The 16,500-nt window shown below is 41.4% G+C and overlaps 1 protein-coding gene across 3 annotated transcripts in view; it reads right to left on the bottom strand.

Moving 5' to 3' along the window:
- Positions 1 to 16,500, bottom strand: part of LOC134406123 (potassium voltage-gated channel subfamily C member 1-like) — a 47,331-nt gene that overhangs the window by 6,152 nt on the left and 24,679 nt on the right. For 2 of the 3 annotated variants that reach the window (XM_063137401.1, XM_063137400.1), the window contains exon 3: positions 15,626 to 15,820. In XM_063137401.1, the coding sequence (XP_062993471.1) occupies positions 15,626 to 15,820 (195 nt within the window). Of the gene's footprint in view, positions 1 to 4,668; positions 4,779 to 15,625; positions 15,821 to 16,500 lie in introns of those variants that run through there. The other variant, XM_063137399.1, reaches the window with a different exon arrangement.

The following is a 16,500-nucleotide window of genomic DNA, read 5'->3' as shown; positions in this document are numbered from 1 at the left end:
GTCCCCATCTATCCCTATGCCTCAATCCAACCATTCCCCTACGTGACCCCATTTCCTTGTGTGCTTCAAGCCTTACAACACCTCCTAAGTACACCTCATTCCCTCACCCTCACTTCACACCATCCCTATTTACTACCCAAGTGATGCTCATCCTCTAGCTTCGTCTTCTGAGCAATATTCCTTCCTCTTTTGGGCACTTTGGAGTGCATCTCCCACCCTTACACCAACCCACAAGCCCAGAGCTATGGGCCCCTCCCCCATCGTGTTCCCTTCTGTGGACAGGTGCAATATTTGCCCTGAAAATGAAAACAGATAATAATGAAATAAAGCCACAAGCACATGGGAGACTGGGAAGTGTTGGGAGGGTATGTATGTGCCTATGAAAGATGAAGGAGAGGAATAGAAATGAAGAGTCCCCACCCACCCACCAAAGCAGGCCAATTCTGTAGCAATGGGGAGCAGTTTTGGAAGGGGGTGGTTGAATACTTTAATGCTCATCCCTGACTGAAAGTAATGCTACAATCCTGTGCACACTTACTAGAAATGTCTCACTGAACAACAGGACTAATGCACAGAATCATGCTGCATGTTTAAGAACACTAGCTCTATTTGCTGATCCATCCTTTCTTGCTCTTGCCTCTCCCTTTCCCTTTGATGGCTCCCTCGCTATCAAATTTTAGATTGTGAGCTCTCTGGGGCAGGGATCTTGTCTTCTTGGCTTATGTTAGTCTGTTAAGCACGATGAACTCTGTTATTTTTAAAGGGGAAAAAAAGACAGCGCTGGCAATGTATCAGCATTGCATTGCTATACATTGTGGGTTAATTGTCCAGGATGGTTGGTCAATGGAAGATAATAATCAGGAGGTAGGCTCCAGATAAATGGGAAATCTCTTTGTTTTTGTTTTGTTTTTGAATGAGATACCCACCAGAGCTTGGAGAAAGTGTTATTTTCACCCAACAACAAATTACGGGTTCCAATTCTGGATCGCATAGCCCTAAACAACCCAGAGTGCCGTGCTTGGATGACACAATAATAACCTAGGACCGGGGGTGTTCCGGAGTTGTTTTGGAAACCAGAAGCCAGTGAGGAATAATGGGCTCAAGTTACAGGAAGCCAGTTTCTGGCTGGACGTCAGGAAAAACTTCTTGACTGTTAGAGCAGTACGACAATTGAACCAGTTACCTAGGGAGGTTGTGGGCTCTCCTACACCAGAGGCCTTCAAGAGGCAGCTGGACAACCATCTGTCATGGATGCTTTAGGGTGGATTCCTGCACTGAGCAGGGGGTTGGATTTGATGGCCTTAGGCCCCTTCCAACTCTACTATTCTATGAGCAGGTGGGAACCAGCATATTCGCTCACTCCCATCCGCTCACAAACAGCTCCTAGCTTGTTAACCATGGGTTATTTGATCAGGTGAAGCGGATCAGTATCTTCTAAATATAGGGTGACCATATGAAAAGGAGGACAGGGCTCCTGTATCTTTAACAGTTGTATTGAAAAGGGAATTTCAGCAGGTGTCATTTGTATATATGGAGAACCTGGTGAAATTTCCTCTTTATCACCACAGTTAAAGCTGCAGGAGCCCAGACCTCTTTTAAATCTGGTCACTCTAGTATAGCTCCTGCACCTTTAACTGTGGTGATGAAGAGGAAATTTCACCAGGTTCTCCATATATACAAATGACACCTGCTGAAATTCCCTTTTCTATGCCCTGTCCTCCTTTTCATATGGTTACTCTACTAAATATAAGCATATTTGCATTTTGGGGGTGCAAATTTATTTTGCTTCTCCTGGTCATACAGAGGGCGAAAGGGAGCTAAAGCCCTGTCTTCTTCCCCATGGGAATCTTTGGAGTTCAGCTAGATGATGCAGATTTTCTATCACTCTGCATGGTTTCTATTATTTCAAACCACCTGTGTGGGGCTGTTAATTTGATCAGGAAATGGCACTGGGGTGGGTTCCCCCCCATAAAGAATGTAGAAAGAGAAAATAGTTCTCAAAAGTAACAACAATTAGAATTGAATGCCACCCAATGTGTTTTGCAATAGTAAGTTTCTTCTTCAGGAGCAGTCTATAAAGAATTACAAGATGAATAAAATCAACTATAAATATGTACAAAAATCTAAACAAATTTGTTTAAAATTAGTAAAAAAAAACACCAACATATACAATGTAACTAGTAAAGCCTGTTATTTAAACACATTTATATGAAAACAACTTTAATAGAAATGGGAGGACAACAAAAATATTGTGAACCATTATAAATGAATACTTCGAAACTCAAGTAGTTTAGACTTTCAAATTCTGAGAACAAGCTGAAGTAATTTGCAGAACTAGCAGCTATCTTTCTTGCACAATGAAGAAAACTAAATGTAGGAGAGGAGTATTTCTCATATAATTACTAACAATCTTCAGGTGGCAATTTTTAATAACACATCTTAAAGAGAAAGAATGTAAAATTGAAAACTTTTCTTACAAATAGTAAGATACTTATAGATTTTTGTTCACGTTTATAGTGAATATTTCATTTTGTAATTCTTTGTAAATTGCTCCTGAAAAATGAACTTATTATTCCAAAACGCATTACAGTGCATTAAATTTTAATTGTTGGCACTTTTGAGAGCTAGTTTCTCTTTCTGCATTCTTTTTGGGTTTTATGCTGGTTTTTCGTTTTTACCCCATACCATTTCCTGGTAGATCTCATTCTTCCAAAGCCATTTGCCCTGCAGAAGAGTGTGTAGGTTATACAGGTACTTGTAATATTTTCTGTTGCAAATTTTGTCAAATGACAGAAATAGAAGAATGGAGTTTTACTAAAGAGTTTTACTTCATGCAGGGTAACTCTTACAGGATTGGTCTACACACACAGAATGAAATACAATGCATAAAGTGGTAGAATAGACAGTGCCCTTTTAGATTATAGATGGATCACATTTTTTACTGTTCCTTGTCAAAAATTTGCAAAACTAAAACTTTACAATACACATATATATGGAGAATCCAAAATTTAAACTTACTTTCTAGTCTGAAGTAGCACAGTCCATTCTACTACCTCATTCTCCTGCATGTGTAGGGGCAGACCCAAAATGGCTGTTTTTCTAATGTTTCCATTCCTTTCTTAGTCTTTCACAAAATTGCTCCCGCCTTACAACTGGTAGAACGCTATGGTTCCTTCCTCCTCTCAGTTTGTGTGACTAAATGCCTATTATCGTTCTGTGGTAATTATTTTGTGTGGCGTCTTGTGTGGCTCCAGTGTATCTGAGTAGGCCTGAGGCCTTCTTTTGTAATGGTCAAAGGCCTGTGTAGTAGACAGTCCTTTTGAATGTTGTTACATGGAGCATGTAAAATGCATTCTGACTAGCTAGGGATTCTTGTTAGGTGAAAAAGAGCAGTTGTAAGGTGAACATATGGAAAGGAGGACAGGGCTCCTGTATCTTTAACAGTTGTATAGAAAAGGGGATTTCAGCAGGTGTCATTGCTATGCCTCCAGCACCTGGTGAAATTCCCTCTTCATCACAACAGTTAAAGCTGCAGGATCCCTGCCCTCTTTTGTAACTGGTCATGCTAGCTAATGAAGCAGGGCTCCTGCAGCTTTAACTGTTGTGATGAAGAGGGAATTTCAGCAGGTGCTGCATGCATGATACAAATCACACCTGCTGAAATCCCCTTTTCTATACAACTGTTCAAGATACAGGAGCCCTGTCCTCCTTTCTATATGGTCACCCTAGCAGTTGGGAAATGACAGTTAAGGCATGACAGTAGACAGGAGTCAGTGAGAGTTAGTCTGTGGAGAGAGAGGGAGGAGGTCTGCTGGTTGATACGGTGTTTTTAGAAGGGCTGAGGAGAAAGTCAGTAGATACTCTTTTTCTCTGGGATAACCTTAGTTGGCTGGTGAAGATCAGGAGTAGGGGAGCAGATGGCTGTGTTATGCCAAGACACTGCCCTAAGAGCTTGTTAGAGGAGGGTTACACAAGCAGGCAGTAAAAACCCAGATAAACTGTCGAAGTACCCAGACATACGAGAGCAGCTTTGCTAACAGAGGGGGACTGTACCCAGGAGTTGGTTGAAGGGGCCACATTTGGTGGAGATGGAGGTTTAGGGAATTTGGCCTGAGGTAAAAGAAGTTATTAAGAGGCTTATAATAGCAACGGTGTCTTGAGTCCTAAAGAATGGTCACTAAGCAGTATTTTGAAAACCCAAAGTAAATATTAGTAATCCCTTATGAACCAAATATCCCTTTAATAAGTTATTTGTTTAATTGTTCAACTTGTGTTGGTGGCCATGTCACACCTAAGCCTCTTATACCAGCTACTAGGAGGTTTTAAAGTATTCTAACAGAATTGGTGGCTGCGGGAAAGGGTCAGCTTGTAGAAGAGAGGACTTTAGGCCCAGAAACCTAAACATTTGCTCTGAAGAAGAAACGCCATAGGTGAGGGGATTGCCCAGTGAAGGAGCAGTTTCCCCAAAGGTGGTGGCAGTAGCAGGGAGAGGAAATCCGACATAGTCTGTCAGGACAGGACCGCTACTAGAAAGGAACCTGGCAACTGTAGCTACTGGAGGAGGGAGCTGCGAGAGTTTTGCGAGGAGGGCAAGCCACAAGGTAGGACTGAACTGCAAGAGTGAATATAATGGGGGTGATGTGGGGAGCCTACTCACCAATTCCCTGCATTCCAGGCATCCTACTCATGCTTCCAGGGGGCCGCGTTGGCATTGTAGTCATGCAGGTACCAGGAGGTGGCAGAGGAGTCTGATGCTGGCTGCGGCAGGCGGCGGGCGCCTATGGGGCCCGGGTTTGGTGGGCAGTGGGGTAAAGGGAGGGATAGGGGTAGGAGCAATGGATGGAGATGAAAAGGGGGTAGGGGTAGGAGAAACAGACAGAGGTGGTGTGAGGAGGAGGAGGCACTGAAGATGGGCATGTGATGAAGTAGAGAAAGGCATGGCTGTGAAAGCCACCCACCCACCTCACCTGCCCTCCTCCCAACCCAAGGTCAAGACTCCTGGGCCCCCAACTCACCTGTTCTGACACATTAGAATCCCCTTCTGCCCGGCTTTCTAGTTTCCTTACTCGCTACCTGTCTCTCCTCCACCAAGGTCAACCAGTGTGATGTAATAGTTAGGATGCTGGGCCTAGATTGTAAGCCTTGCTTCAAATCCTGCTCAGCCATGAAGCTCACGGAGTGACACTGTCTATCAACATAACCTACTTCATAGGGTTGTTGCGAGGATAAAAGGGATGCGGCCTCACAATCTGTGCCTTAAAATAAAAATTCAGCTTCTCGCACCTCCAATATCCTAAATCCAAGCTCTCCCCTTGTAAGGCAGCTGGGTGTTTCGTCCCTTATCCACCATTTGTAGCCTTTTTGCATTCAGAGTACCCCAACAGACTAGGCTATTGCTTTTATGTAGAGGCAAAGATCTTACAGAGATCTGAATTTAAATCATTCTAAGCTATTTAAAAGAACAAGAACACTGTTGTAGTTTTAATAAATTTAATTATTGTTGACTACATGTATTAATGTTGTTTAATAAAACTAAACAAGTCCTATTGGGTTTCCCTCCCTAATGGACTAACATGATTGCATGCATGGTTTATTTATTGTTGTTTGCTTTGTCAATTCTTCTTGTAACAATTCTTCTTGTAACAAAAAAGGCAGGGGACCTCCTGCTAAGTTTATCCTGATTTGAAGCAGTGGACCTCTAGCAATGTTTAACTTCAGCACATCAATTTTACTGCTGTCTGTTTGATTTTAAATCTTTGCTTAATGGAATGAGCTGCAAAACTATTGAACAATGTCCTCAAGTATCTAGAATATTAGCCCTGAAAGTGGGAGACCTGAGCTCCAATCCCAATTCAGCAATGGAGTTTACCCAAGTGCCTTTGGACCAGTTACTATTGTTCAGCACAACCTACTTCACAGGGACATTGTGATGAAAACAATGGGGATAGGAAATCATGTGTTCTGCCTTCAACACATTGGAAGAAGGGTGGGATATATACAGAAATCAATCGTTTATAACAAACTTTTCAAATATTTTTGTTGTTGTTGTTGTTAAAAGGAAAGTTAGAAATGATGGTTAAATAAGGAGCAAAGCTGTGCTTTTAAAAGGAGATCCCAGCAACTAAACCTGGAGCCAACTACATATCCTCTACCTCTGAGCTATTGTCTTTTCCCTAAAAAGAGAGTTTCACTGGTCAGAAAACAAACCCAGGCCTCCCATAAGACATGTCAGAATTCAATTGACCTAGCAATGGAGGCCTGCAGCACTGCGGGGATAGCAAGACGTCTGGCTGAAAAGAAAGAAAGCCTTCCTTCACTCCCATCAGCCTCATCTTGTCTTCCCCATGATATTTTCTGTGGCGCAGATGGCATTCTGCAGTCTCCTCATGCTGGCCAGGCTACCAGTGTCCTAAATTTTCCACCAGCTGGGAACACAGCTCTCCCCCTGCCCTCCATATGAGAGCGTCCATTATATTCTGAGCTGCAGAGAATATGAAAAGAGGCTAGTGTGCAGAGCAGGGCAGACCATACCTCCCCACTGGAAAAATGATTATTATGCCAAACAGAGGTCCCGCTCCACAGTTTACTTAGCATAATGGTTAACCTAGAGCCCTTGGTTTGATCTCCTTCTCTTTCCATACCACTTCTTAATTTTTATTTTATGTGTGTGTGCTCAGCCTTAATGCTAAGTAATAGGAACATTTCTATTTGCATACCTCTGGATTAACAATCATATGCAAATTAGCAATGGCCTATTTCCCATTTAAATTAGCATACTTTGGGATTATGATGCACAAAGTGCTTAACTTCTGAGAGGTGCCAGAGCACAAGCTAAGCTAGGAGCCCGTACTATCTTGGAAACCCTGCTCCTTAATCTTAAATGTGTAGGAACAAGCTGTAGTTACTCTATGAGGGTGCACTCTGCACATGCCCAGACACTCTTCTTTATGTTTTTGTTACATACTTGAGGAGTTAGCCCTAGTACTGAAATCAGATTCTATGAGCAGCAAATCCCCAACGTATTTTTTAAAATGTGCATGCATTGTGATTAATTTTCCTTGATCTTGTACGCACAGATTTGGTCCAACAAACATATGCAAGTGTTCATTTGCATCCCTATGGCCTAACAAGCATAGGCAGATGAGCAGTAGGTTGCCACAGGGTTAACATGTTTGTATATATATTAAAATCCCAGATGAGTAGCTGGATTAATCTCTAGCACCAAACACACACACACACACGATACTGCAGACACCCTGGGGATTAACTGATGATTTTAACAAATGTTGCAGTTAGGAAATTTAACTCTGGACTTAATGGTTTATGGGGACCCTTCTCTTTAGATTGCAATAAGTATTACTTTGCCTAATTAAAAATATAATAAACCAACCCTACTGCATTAGGGGCCCTTCGTCCTCATTCTGCTGAGTGAAGCCCTAGATGTTAGCTCCAAAGTCCCACCTTGATGGCACCACAGCTGTTTTGTTTTGGCAAATGTCTTCCTAGGCAATAGCCTTCTTCAGAGGTATTCACACCAAGTTTCTAGGACACTGGGGTTTCCTCAGAAGCTTATCAGGGTTTCTTCAGTGAGAACAGAGAAGTGGCAGACAATCTGGCAACCATTACAGATCTTCCCCCTGCAAGGTATAGCTCCTGGACACGGCTGGCCCTATCATGAGTCACAGTGAGATGGCTGCCTCAAGTGGCAGATTTGGGGGGCCAGAAAGGTGTGGGAGGACAAAGCTGTGTGTGTACCACACAGCTTGCTCTGTGCCCCCTAAGCTACCCTGCTGTCCTCAGGTGCAGTAAAGGAAGCCAACATTGGAGTATGATTCAACTGCCAATCTTGTCTTTTGTACATGGAATGGGGGGAATGGGGCATCTTGCCTGCCTTAGGCTGCAAAATGTCTTGAGACAGGCCGTGCTCCTGGGGGTTTGTATGTGAACTCTTGGAAGCAACAGACCAGACCCAGCAGATGCACTGTGTGAACTGAAAGTGTGCCATAGTCTTACCCTGCAACTTTTCACAGATGAAAATAGGGACGTGATGGTAATAGTCCTGTTCTCATACCAAAGATCATTGTCCAAGGTCTTGCCCTACATTATATAATGCTGAAGAGTCTTCTCTGTTTTAAAGTGTACTCGTTTACTCTGCAATAGCCTATCCTTTACACCCAAATGGTACTTGTGCTTTTAGTTAAAGATACAAGACCAGTAATAGGCTATCACAGTCCAAACTATACCTCAACATCTGCAGTATGTGAAATGGCAGGCTGTGCACTACACAATGCCTTTACTGCTCACGTGCAGGTATTTATATGTGTACCCACTTGAGATGAGATACCGCCAGTTCTGCTCATAAATGTGTCTTCTGGGAAAGAAGCACCAACAACATTTTAACAAAACATCCCCCTGAAAGGCAAAAATAGGGATAGTGTATTCCCAGGGATTTTAACCAAAAGTGGGATTGTCCTTGGTAAATAGCGGCAGAGCATGTATGGTGTTCTTGAATACACCTCCGAATCATCAGCAACTGTGACACAGCGAGGGTCTATGACAGATGCACAGGAGCTCTTGGGAGACAAGCTGATGTGGAAAGGGCTCCTTAAAGGCAAGATATTTGAAAACCATTGGCCTGCTTCATTAGATGCATCTGATGAAACAGACTATTATTGCCACAGTAAACCAATTAGTCTCTAGGGTGTCACAACATTCTTTGTACTTTAGTTAATAACATGGACACCCGAGCAATGGTCCCCCACCTCGTTTTTAATCTAGATATTTGGATAAATTAGCAATTTCATATGAACAATAGCCCTTCTGACTTTTTACTTCTTCCTCTTATTCAGGATTCAAAAAGCTCTAAAGAAGCCCGATACAGTATACTTGAACAGGTGATGTCTTCCACAGTGTGTGATGAATGGATTGTGGCCTCAAGTCCGCTTTTTCATGCATCATGTTTATCCTGAGGCTGTGATGTGATAAATTACCGAATGGTGTTTTCAATAACGCCATCACTTTATTCATGCTTGTCCAGACATCTTTTTAATCTGGTGGTAAGACTGTTGTGGCTCCTTGCCAATGGCATTTTCGCCCACACATGTGTTCCCAGGTGATACCCCAGAATGCAGCGGAGTATCTCTGGGACCACAGAGAGAGGCTAAAGAGTGGCAAAAAAGCTGGGGAGAGGACACTCCTATTTGTTGGGAGGACCAAAAAAGGAAAATGGTGTTAAAATATGGTGTAAAAAGGTAGAGATTTTCTGTAGCGCACACACCACAAAGCCAAGTGGGCAGGATCAAAAATGTCAATATTTTTTGTCAGTGTGAAACGCTACACTCCACCTATGATAATCATTTAAAATGTGGTAAATATAGGAAAAAGCAAAGGAGGACCGAGCTCCTGAACTAGTAACAGTTACGTATAAGAGGGAATTTGTAAGTCATTTGTAACAGTTGTTATAGAACACTGAAAGTCACCTTGAATATAAATGTAGAAACGCAATTGACATATTCATGTTTGGGTTGCAATGTTTAGCCAATTAAGCCTGCAATCCTATGCCCACATATCTGGGAGTAAGCCCTATTGAACTAAACGGGACTTATTTCTGGGTAGACGTTTTCAGGACTGCACTGTTGTCTGTTAGATCATAATTTAAAAACATGTAATCAGTTAAAAAGGTGCCTTTGATTATTCAGGCAGCAGATTTCTTTTAATTGGTTTTTAACACGAATACTAAAAATTACAGAAAGAAAAAAACATTTTACATTCTACAACCAAATTATTGTAGAACAAAATGTATGTTCAAGAAAGGGAAAGTAATACTGTTCTAAAATGATGCCTGCTGTGACATACATGCATTATCTGAAAACTAAGTATGCTGCTATTTTTCTATATGCAAATTTATGTAAATTTAGTAACTAAAACTCATATGAGTTGTAACTAAGATAACTAGTCTAGTTTAAATACATGGCGGTGGGGGGAGATCAGCAGTGGCAATTTCTCGTGCAAGAATAGAACAGCTGCCACTGCTAAAATTCCCTCCACTACACAATGCGGTAGAAAGAAAGATCGAAGGAAAAAGATCAGAGCGAAGAGGATAAACATCATGGTTAAACAACTTGAGGAAATGGTATAGCTATACTTCTATACAATTATTTAGAGCAGCGGTGTCAAAAACAAAAATAGTTGTAATGATAGGAGAAGGCACCATAAGAATTCACTATTGAAAGTAGCTCTTCAGGACTAAAAGAGTCTTTAAAAAAAGTTTGTTCTCTGTAAATTAATACTGGCCCCCCACCGTTTAATCAACTAAACTTTAATCTATAGTCTTAATCGACTAAGCTTTAGTTGATTAGCCTACAAACTAAAGCACTTAAAGCTTGAAGTGCTAATCAAGTTGAGAAGGATATATTTAGGGTGACCATATGAAAAGGAGGACAGGGCTCCTGTATCTTTAACAGTTGTACTGAAAAGGAAATTTCAGCAGGTGTCCTTTGTATATATGGAGAATCTGGGGAAATTTCCTCTTCATCACAGCAGTTAAAGCTGCAGGTGCCCTGCCCTCTTTTAAATCTGGTCATTCTAGAATAGCTCCTGCAGCTTTAACTGTTGTGGCAAAGAGGGAATTTCACCAGGTTCTCCATATATACAAATGACACCTGCTGAATTCCCCTTTTCTATGCACCTGTTAAAGATACAGGAACCCTGTCCTCCTTTTCATATGGTCACCCTAATATATTACACACACACATACACACACAGCTGATCAAGATCTAACGCTGGCTAGGGAAGGACAGAGGGGAGAAAGAAGGCCCAAATAGAGGCTGGGAATTACAATTCACAACTTTGCTGAATACAAGTGACATTGAAGTTGGACAGAACACTTTGAGTAGTTGCAATGTAGAACTTCCACTAATGGATGTATCATGTGTGACATGCCAAAGTATTTTGTGCATAGGCTGCTATTGGAATGACTCTTTTCTTGCACTCTCTCATTAGCTGGGTGTCAGGATCTTTAGTTCAAAGAAGATCTTGAACTAGAAGCTAGGGTTGTCTACTACCTAGGGGAGTAAAACCAGCCTAGCCTGTTCCTTTAATACAGTTTTATTTATAGAAATCTGCAGGTGAAGCTTCTTGTAGCATGATCCATTGTTAATTGTTGTAGAACAAACTGTTAAAGAGGCAGTTATAGAGGGCTGCTTCAAAAATTGGCAACACAAACTGGCAGCCTAAGGATGCAATCTTATACTCATATACGTAAGAGTAAGATCAATTGAACTCAATGGGGCTTACTTCTGAGAAGACATATATAGGATTGTACAGTAAGGATATCAGGTTACTCAAATCTGGTTAATGGAAGGAACTCATGGAGACCAGCCACATTAGCAAGACATCCTCTTTATTAGGGATGTAGTGCTTAATTGATAATCAATTAGATCAATAGTTTTTAAAAACCTTTTTATTGACTAGAAAGGTGCCTTGATTAATCAGGCAGCAGATTATATAAAATTTTAATGCAAATGTTGATTAAAAAAAACAATTGCAGATGGCAAGCGCCACCTGGAAAGAGGCATTCCTCCCTTCTCTCTTCTAAGATTATCCCTGCTACGATGCAAATATACTTTAAAACCAAAGAAAGTATGTTTGTTTGCTTCAGGACTATAATTTTACCTGTATTCAAAGGTACGCAGGTCTATTGTATTTGATTAAAACTCAGTTAATCATCTTTAATCTTGTGAGAGTTCTGATCCTCACTCAACTTTACGCGAGCCATGTCTGACAATGAAACAAATTATTTTATGAGAGTATGAGCAGATTAGGACTAAAATGCATTGCTCAAGATTGCTCCTAAGGAAAAACTCAGTTCAAAATGTGTTCAGCTCAAGGGAAAAAATATGCACTTGGAGGTCTCCCCCTTTCTTCCTGTTTCTGACACTAAGGGCTCATCTACACCAAGCAGGATATTCCACTATGAAAGCGGTATATAAAAGGCAGGAGCCACGCTACTGTTTATAGCGATATTGAAGTGCACTGACAACTGTAGGGGCCCATGACACGTAACATATACCGCTTTCATAGTGTTATATCCTGCTTGGTGTATATGTGTCAAGGGCCCCAACAGTTGTCAGTGCACTTCAGTACCACTATAAAGCAGTAGTGTGACTCCTTCCTTTTATATATTGCTTTCATAGTGGAATATCCTGCTTGGTGTAGATGAGCCCTAAGACTCAGCAAAAGATCAATTCTGTCCAAGGCTGCAACTTCTAATTTATTGATGAGCTTGATTAATCAATTAACAAATTTTATTCAACTTAAAAGGCATTCCTAATTAATTGAACAGCACTCCCTTTTAAAACAAGTTAATTATTTTTAATATAAAAACTGCAGAAGGAAGCCACCATCTTAGAAAAAGTGTGCACCCTTCACTCTCACGCAGGAAGAAATACCATTTTAAGCCAGAGCCTGCTGTGACATACACATGCTCCATTTAAAAACAAAGGAAGTATTCTTTCTTCAAAACTATTGTTTTAGTCACATGCAAAACTGCTGCAGTTGTAATTGACCAATGAATTGATTAAAACACATTTTATTAATCAACTAACTTTTTTTTAATCGGGTGACAGCCTTAATTCTGTGTTTGATGAAGAACTCTGTACAACTCAAAAGTCTGCATACTGTTACACCAACAGAAGGCACCTCATTTCATACCTAGACCTAAATCTATTTTATATCTCAAAGTCTGTGGACTAGAAATACAATTGTCAAGATTTGGGCCTAATGACAAGCGGCAAGTCGACAAGGCATTCCTCCCCTGAGCTCTCTGTAGTTGTGCCTTGCCCACTTCTTGCTGATTCTCCCTACTGCGTAACACCTTGAACATCTGTCGTGTTCTCTCCCTTGGTGGAAGTAAATACCTCGTCAGCTTTCATTTGCTGCAGCCTCCTGTTCGCCTGCTGTGACAGGCACAACCTTGTCCCCGTTCGAGAGGCTGCCTGCTGCTAAGATCAGCTTCTGACAGATGCTAGACCAGCAGTTATAAAACACACAGGCACGTTGCTGCTGATTCCTGTCCAGAGGGATCAAGTTCTCTCATACCTTTTCGCAGTGAGATGGGCAAAACTGAGATCAGCTCTCACCTAATTTAGAACAGAGGACTGCAAATGAAAAGGTGGAAACTAGTAGTCCAGTTCCCAGAAGAACTACTGATGGATTTTCCAATAGTACTAAAATCAGATATAACAGTAGCAGTGCTGTATTTAAAGTACAAATTCTAAAACTGTAAGATACCCAGTGTTAATTACAGCGGTAGAAATAAAATTCTATCCTGTCCTAATTAGCATTTTGTGTATGCAGTCAGGCTGATTTATTTATTTTACTAACTAGTCTTCTGTATATGCAATTAGGATGACTTAAATGTGTGGGTTTGGGGTTTTTTTATATAGAAAGGGGGTTGGGGAGTAGAATATTTGAATAAACACTGGCTACTCTTGATCTTGAAAGATCTGAAATTGGCTTTCTTTCACCCTCCTTTCTGTAAGAAACACAAAGTTTCTGATCTTCTACAGAGAGCGGAAAAAATCAAAAAGGTGCAGTAGACAGTATAGACAGACTCCAAAGGCCTGAAAACTAGTGGGCCATGGTGTGGCGAGAACATTCAGCGGACACAAGAAAAACTTCTATTTCTTAAACTGCTTTTTATCCCTGTATCTTCCACCAACCTAAACACACACCTTCTCTCCATTGTCCAATTCCAGCCAAAATACTTACAATATTTAAAATAATAAATAACTATATTTAAAGTACAGAGTTTGTGTTTCCTTGACACAAAGATTAAAATTCTAGGCCAGGGACAAAAGGAACATATATGCATTTTCCACACAGATACTAAATGCATTGTTTCCTATTCAGAAGCTGGCACTTTGCAGTTGCACGAGAAACGTGTCTTTAGACTCACCTGAGTCATGAAAGAGTTTGGGGATTTGACACGCAAAGACTTTAAGGGAAATTGGGGGAGGTAGGGGAAGTATTACCATATGTGCAGTGGTGGTGCAGTTTCCCGTCTGATATACTTCTGCGCTATATTCTCAAACCACTTTTTGAACTCAAATTTGTTGGTGTCTGTGGAGGCAGCTTTAGAAACAGAAATGGCAAAAAAGCATGTAGTGTATAGAACCTACACCTCTTTAGATGATACCTTACTTTTTTTTTACAGAGTAGCCCAGCCATGGCTAGCTGTTATCAGGGTTTGACCAAAACACTTCACTGCCTGAGGCAAAGGCCAAAATGGTCCCCTCTTCCGTTCCATGTACAAGGCCAACTGGACTGATTCATCAACACTGGTGATGAGATAGCATCTTCCACTGCATCTGAGGGCAGAGGGCAGCTTAGAGGGCACAGGGCAGGTTGCATGTCACAGATTACCTTCCTAGTTTTTATTATTAGTTTTATTATCCCTCATGCTGGTTGGCCTTTCCCCTCCCTGTTTGTTTATTATTGTGATTTTAGAATGTAAGCCATATGGCAGGGTGTTTTGTATTCTGTTTTATTTTGTTCTTTACAGCACCATGAATATTGATTGCGCTATATAAATAAATAAATTAATAATAATAATAATAATAATAATAATAATAATAATAATAATGCTCCACAGCATCTGCTAAGTTTACAACCAACCATCCTCCCAGGGCTCAGAGCACAAATAACCTTTTCTTAAAACACCTCTAACAGGTAGCTATCTGCTATTTCCCTTTTACAGATGGGGAATTATGCCATGTATGAGCAAGGATTTGAAGCAAAGTCAATTGCATCCAAGTCTAACTTTTTCTCTTCACAGAACTCTAACAGTGTGGGGCAGGGAGACAGGGAGATAATAGCTTTCTAACATTTTATTACCACTTGCATGACCCCCCTAATAATGATAAATTAACTCCCCACTAAAATATCTACCCTTTGCTGCAGCATCCTTCAAAATAGCAGCCTCAGTCATTTGGAGAGCAACTACAGCCAAACGTAGTGGGACAGAATGATGCATATAAGGGAGGAAACATGGCGGAGTGAGGGATGGAGACCGACAGAAAGGAAGAGCTGATCTATGCTGAGGTGACTGCGATAATGGAGCTGGGGGATGGGGTTACATAGGGAATGTAACTAAATTGAGCTGTTGATCTAAGAGGTTGTGAAAACAATGGGAAGGAACTGGGATAGCTGGGGTGGAGAATCCACTTTCCCCCTCCCCAATTTAAACCCTAATTGCTCAAAATCGGCTGTGTTAGTGTCCATTACCCATTGGAAAAAGGCACTAGGGGGTGCTGCTTCTTGACCAATATACACTGTTGCTAGGGAGGCAAAAGTGGGCAAACAGAGGCCCTTTCTTTGCTAGGACACCATCTGCCCCATTTTAATGTGTCCTGATCTTTTCCCTGACCTAATTTCCTCACACATTATTCTCAATAGTTGGCTTATATTTAAATAAACTACACATTGGCAGTTGTCTTTTTTTATCTCAGAAAGGTGGTTTTGCTATGGCAATGTGGTGGCAGTGGTGGTGGTGGTGGTGGTGAAGGGGTTGTTGTACATGCCTTTGCAGAAAGAAGCAAGGCAGAAATGGTGCGCAAGTATGTACCTTTTCGGATGTTCCCATCTGGTGACTGCCCAAAGTCACCTGTGGAGAGGAGGAAGCAGGCTCGATCACGGTTGTAGCGCTCACGGCCGCCAGGCGTGACAGGCGACTTCTCCTCAGGTGACAAGGCCTGGTCAATTGTGGGGCAGTCCTCATTAGCCAACGCTGCATTTGCCGCATCACCATTCTGCTTGGAATCTAGGAAGGGATTTGAGGAAAGAGGAAGGGAGAAAGAAACGTGAGGCAGATGTTAAAAGCCACCTCAAGCTCCTGGAGAGAGCTTTGGCTATTGGGCAGTATAAAAATGTAATAAATAAATAAATGCCATCCTTCCCACTTAGCTTAGGGTAAGAAAGGGTGAATAAGCCAGGACAAAATAGTGGTGTATAAAACTATGCATGGTGTGGAGAAATTGGAGCCAGACTTTTTTTTTCTCCCCCTATCATAATATTAAAACCTAGGATCGTTTAATGAAGCAAAGTGGTGGGAAATTTAGAACACACAAAAAGGAAGTTTTTCTTCACATAGCACATAGTTAAGCTATGGAATTTGCTTCCACAAGAAGTAGTGATCTGGGTGGCTTTAAAGGGGGATTAGACAAATTCATGGAGGATACAACTATCAATGGCTGCTAGTGATGATGGCTATATAGTATGTCCAGTACTGAAGGCAATATGTGTTCGAATACCAGTTTATTCATTTTATTTTTCCCGTTAGCCAGGGAACATGAACAAGAGGGTGTTACTGTGCTCATGTCCTGCTTGTGAGCTTTCCATAGGCATCTGGCTGACCCTTGTGGAGAACAGAATGATCCAATAAGATTGTTCTTATGTTCTTAGAGCTACAACACGTTTTGAGGAAAGGGTGGGGGAGGATGT

The sequence above is a fragment of the Elgaria multicarinata genome, chromosome 11 (genome assembly GCF_023053635.1).
Source record: "Elgaria multicarinata webbii isolate HBS135686 ecotype San Diego chromosome 11, rElgMul1.1.pri, whole genome shotgun sequence".
NCBI lineage: Eukaryota > Metazoa > Chordata > Lepidosauria > Squamata > Anguidae > Elgaria > Elgaria multicarinata.
Note: the sequence above shows the minus strand (reverse complement) of the source record. Positions and strands in the feature narration are given on the sequence as shown.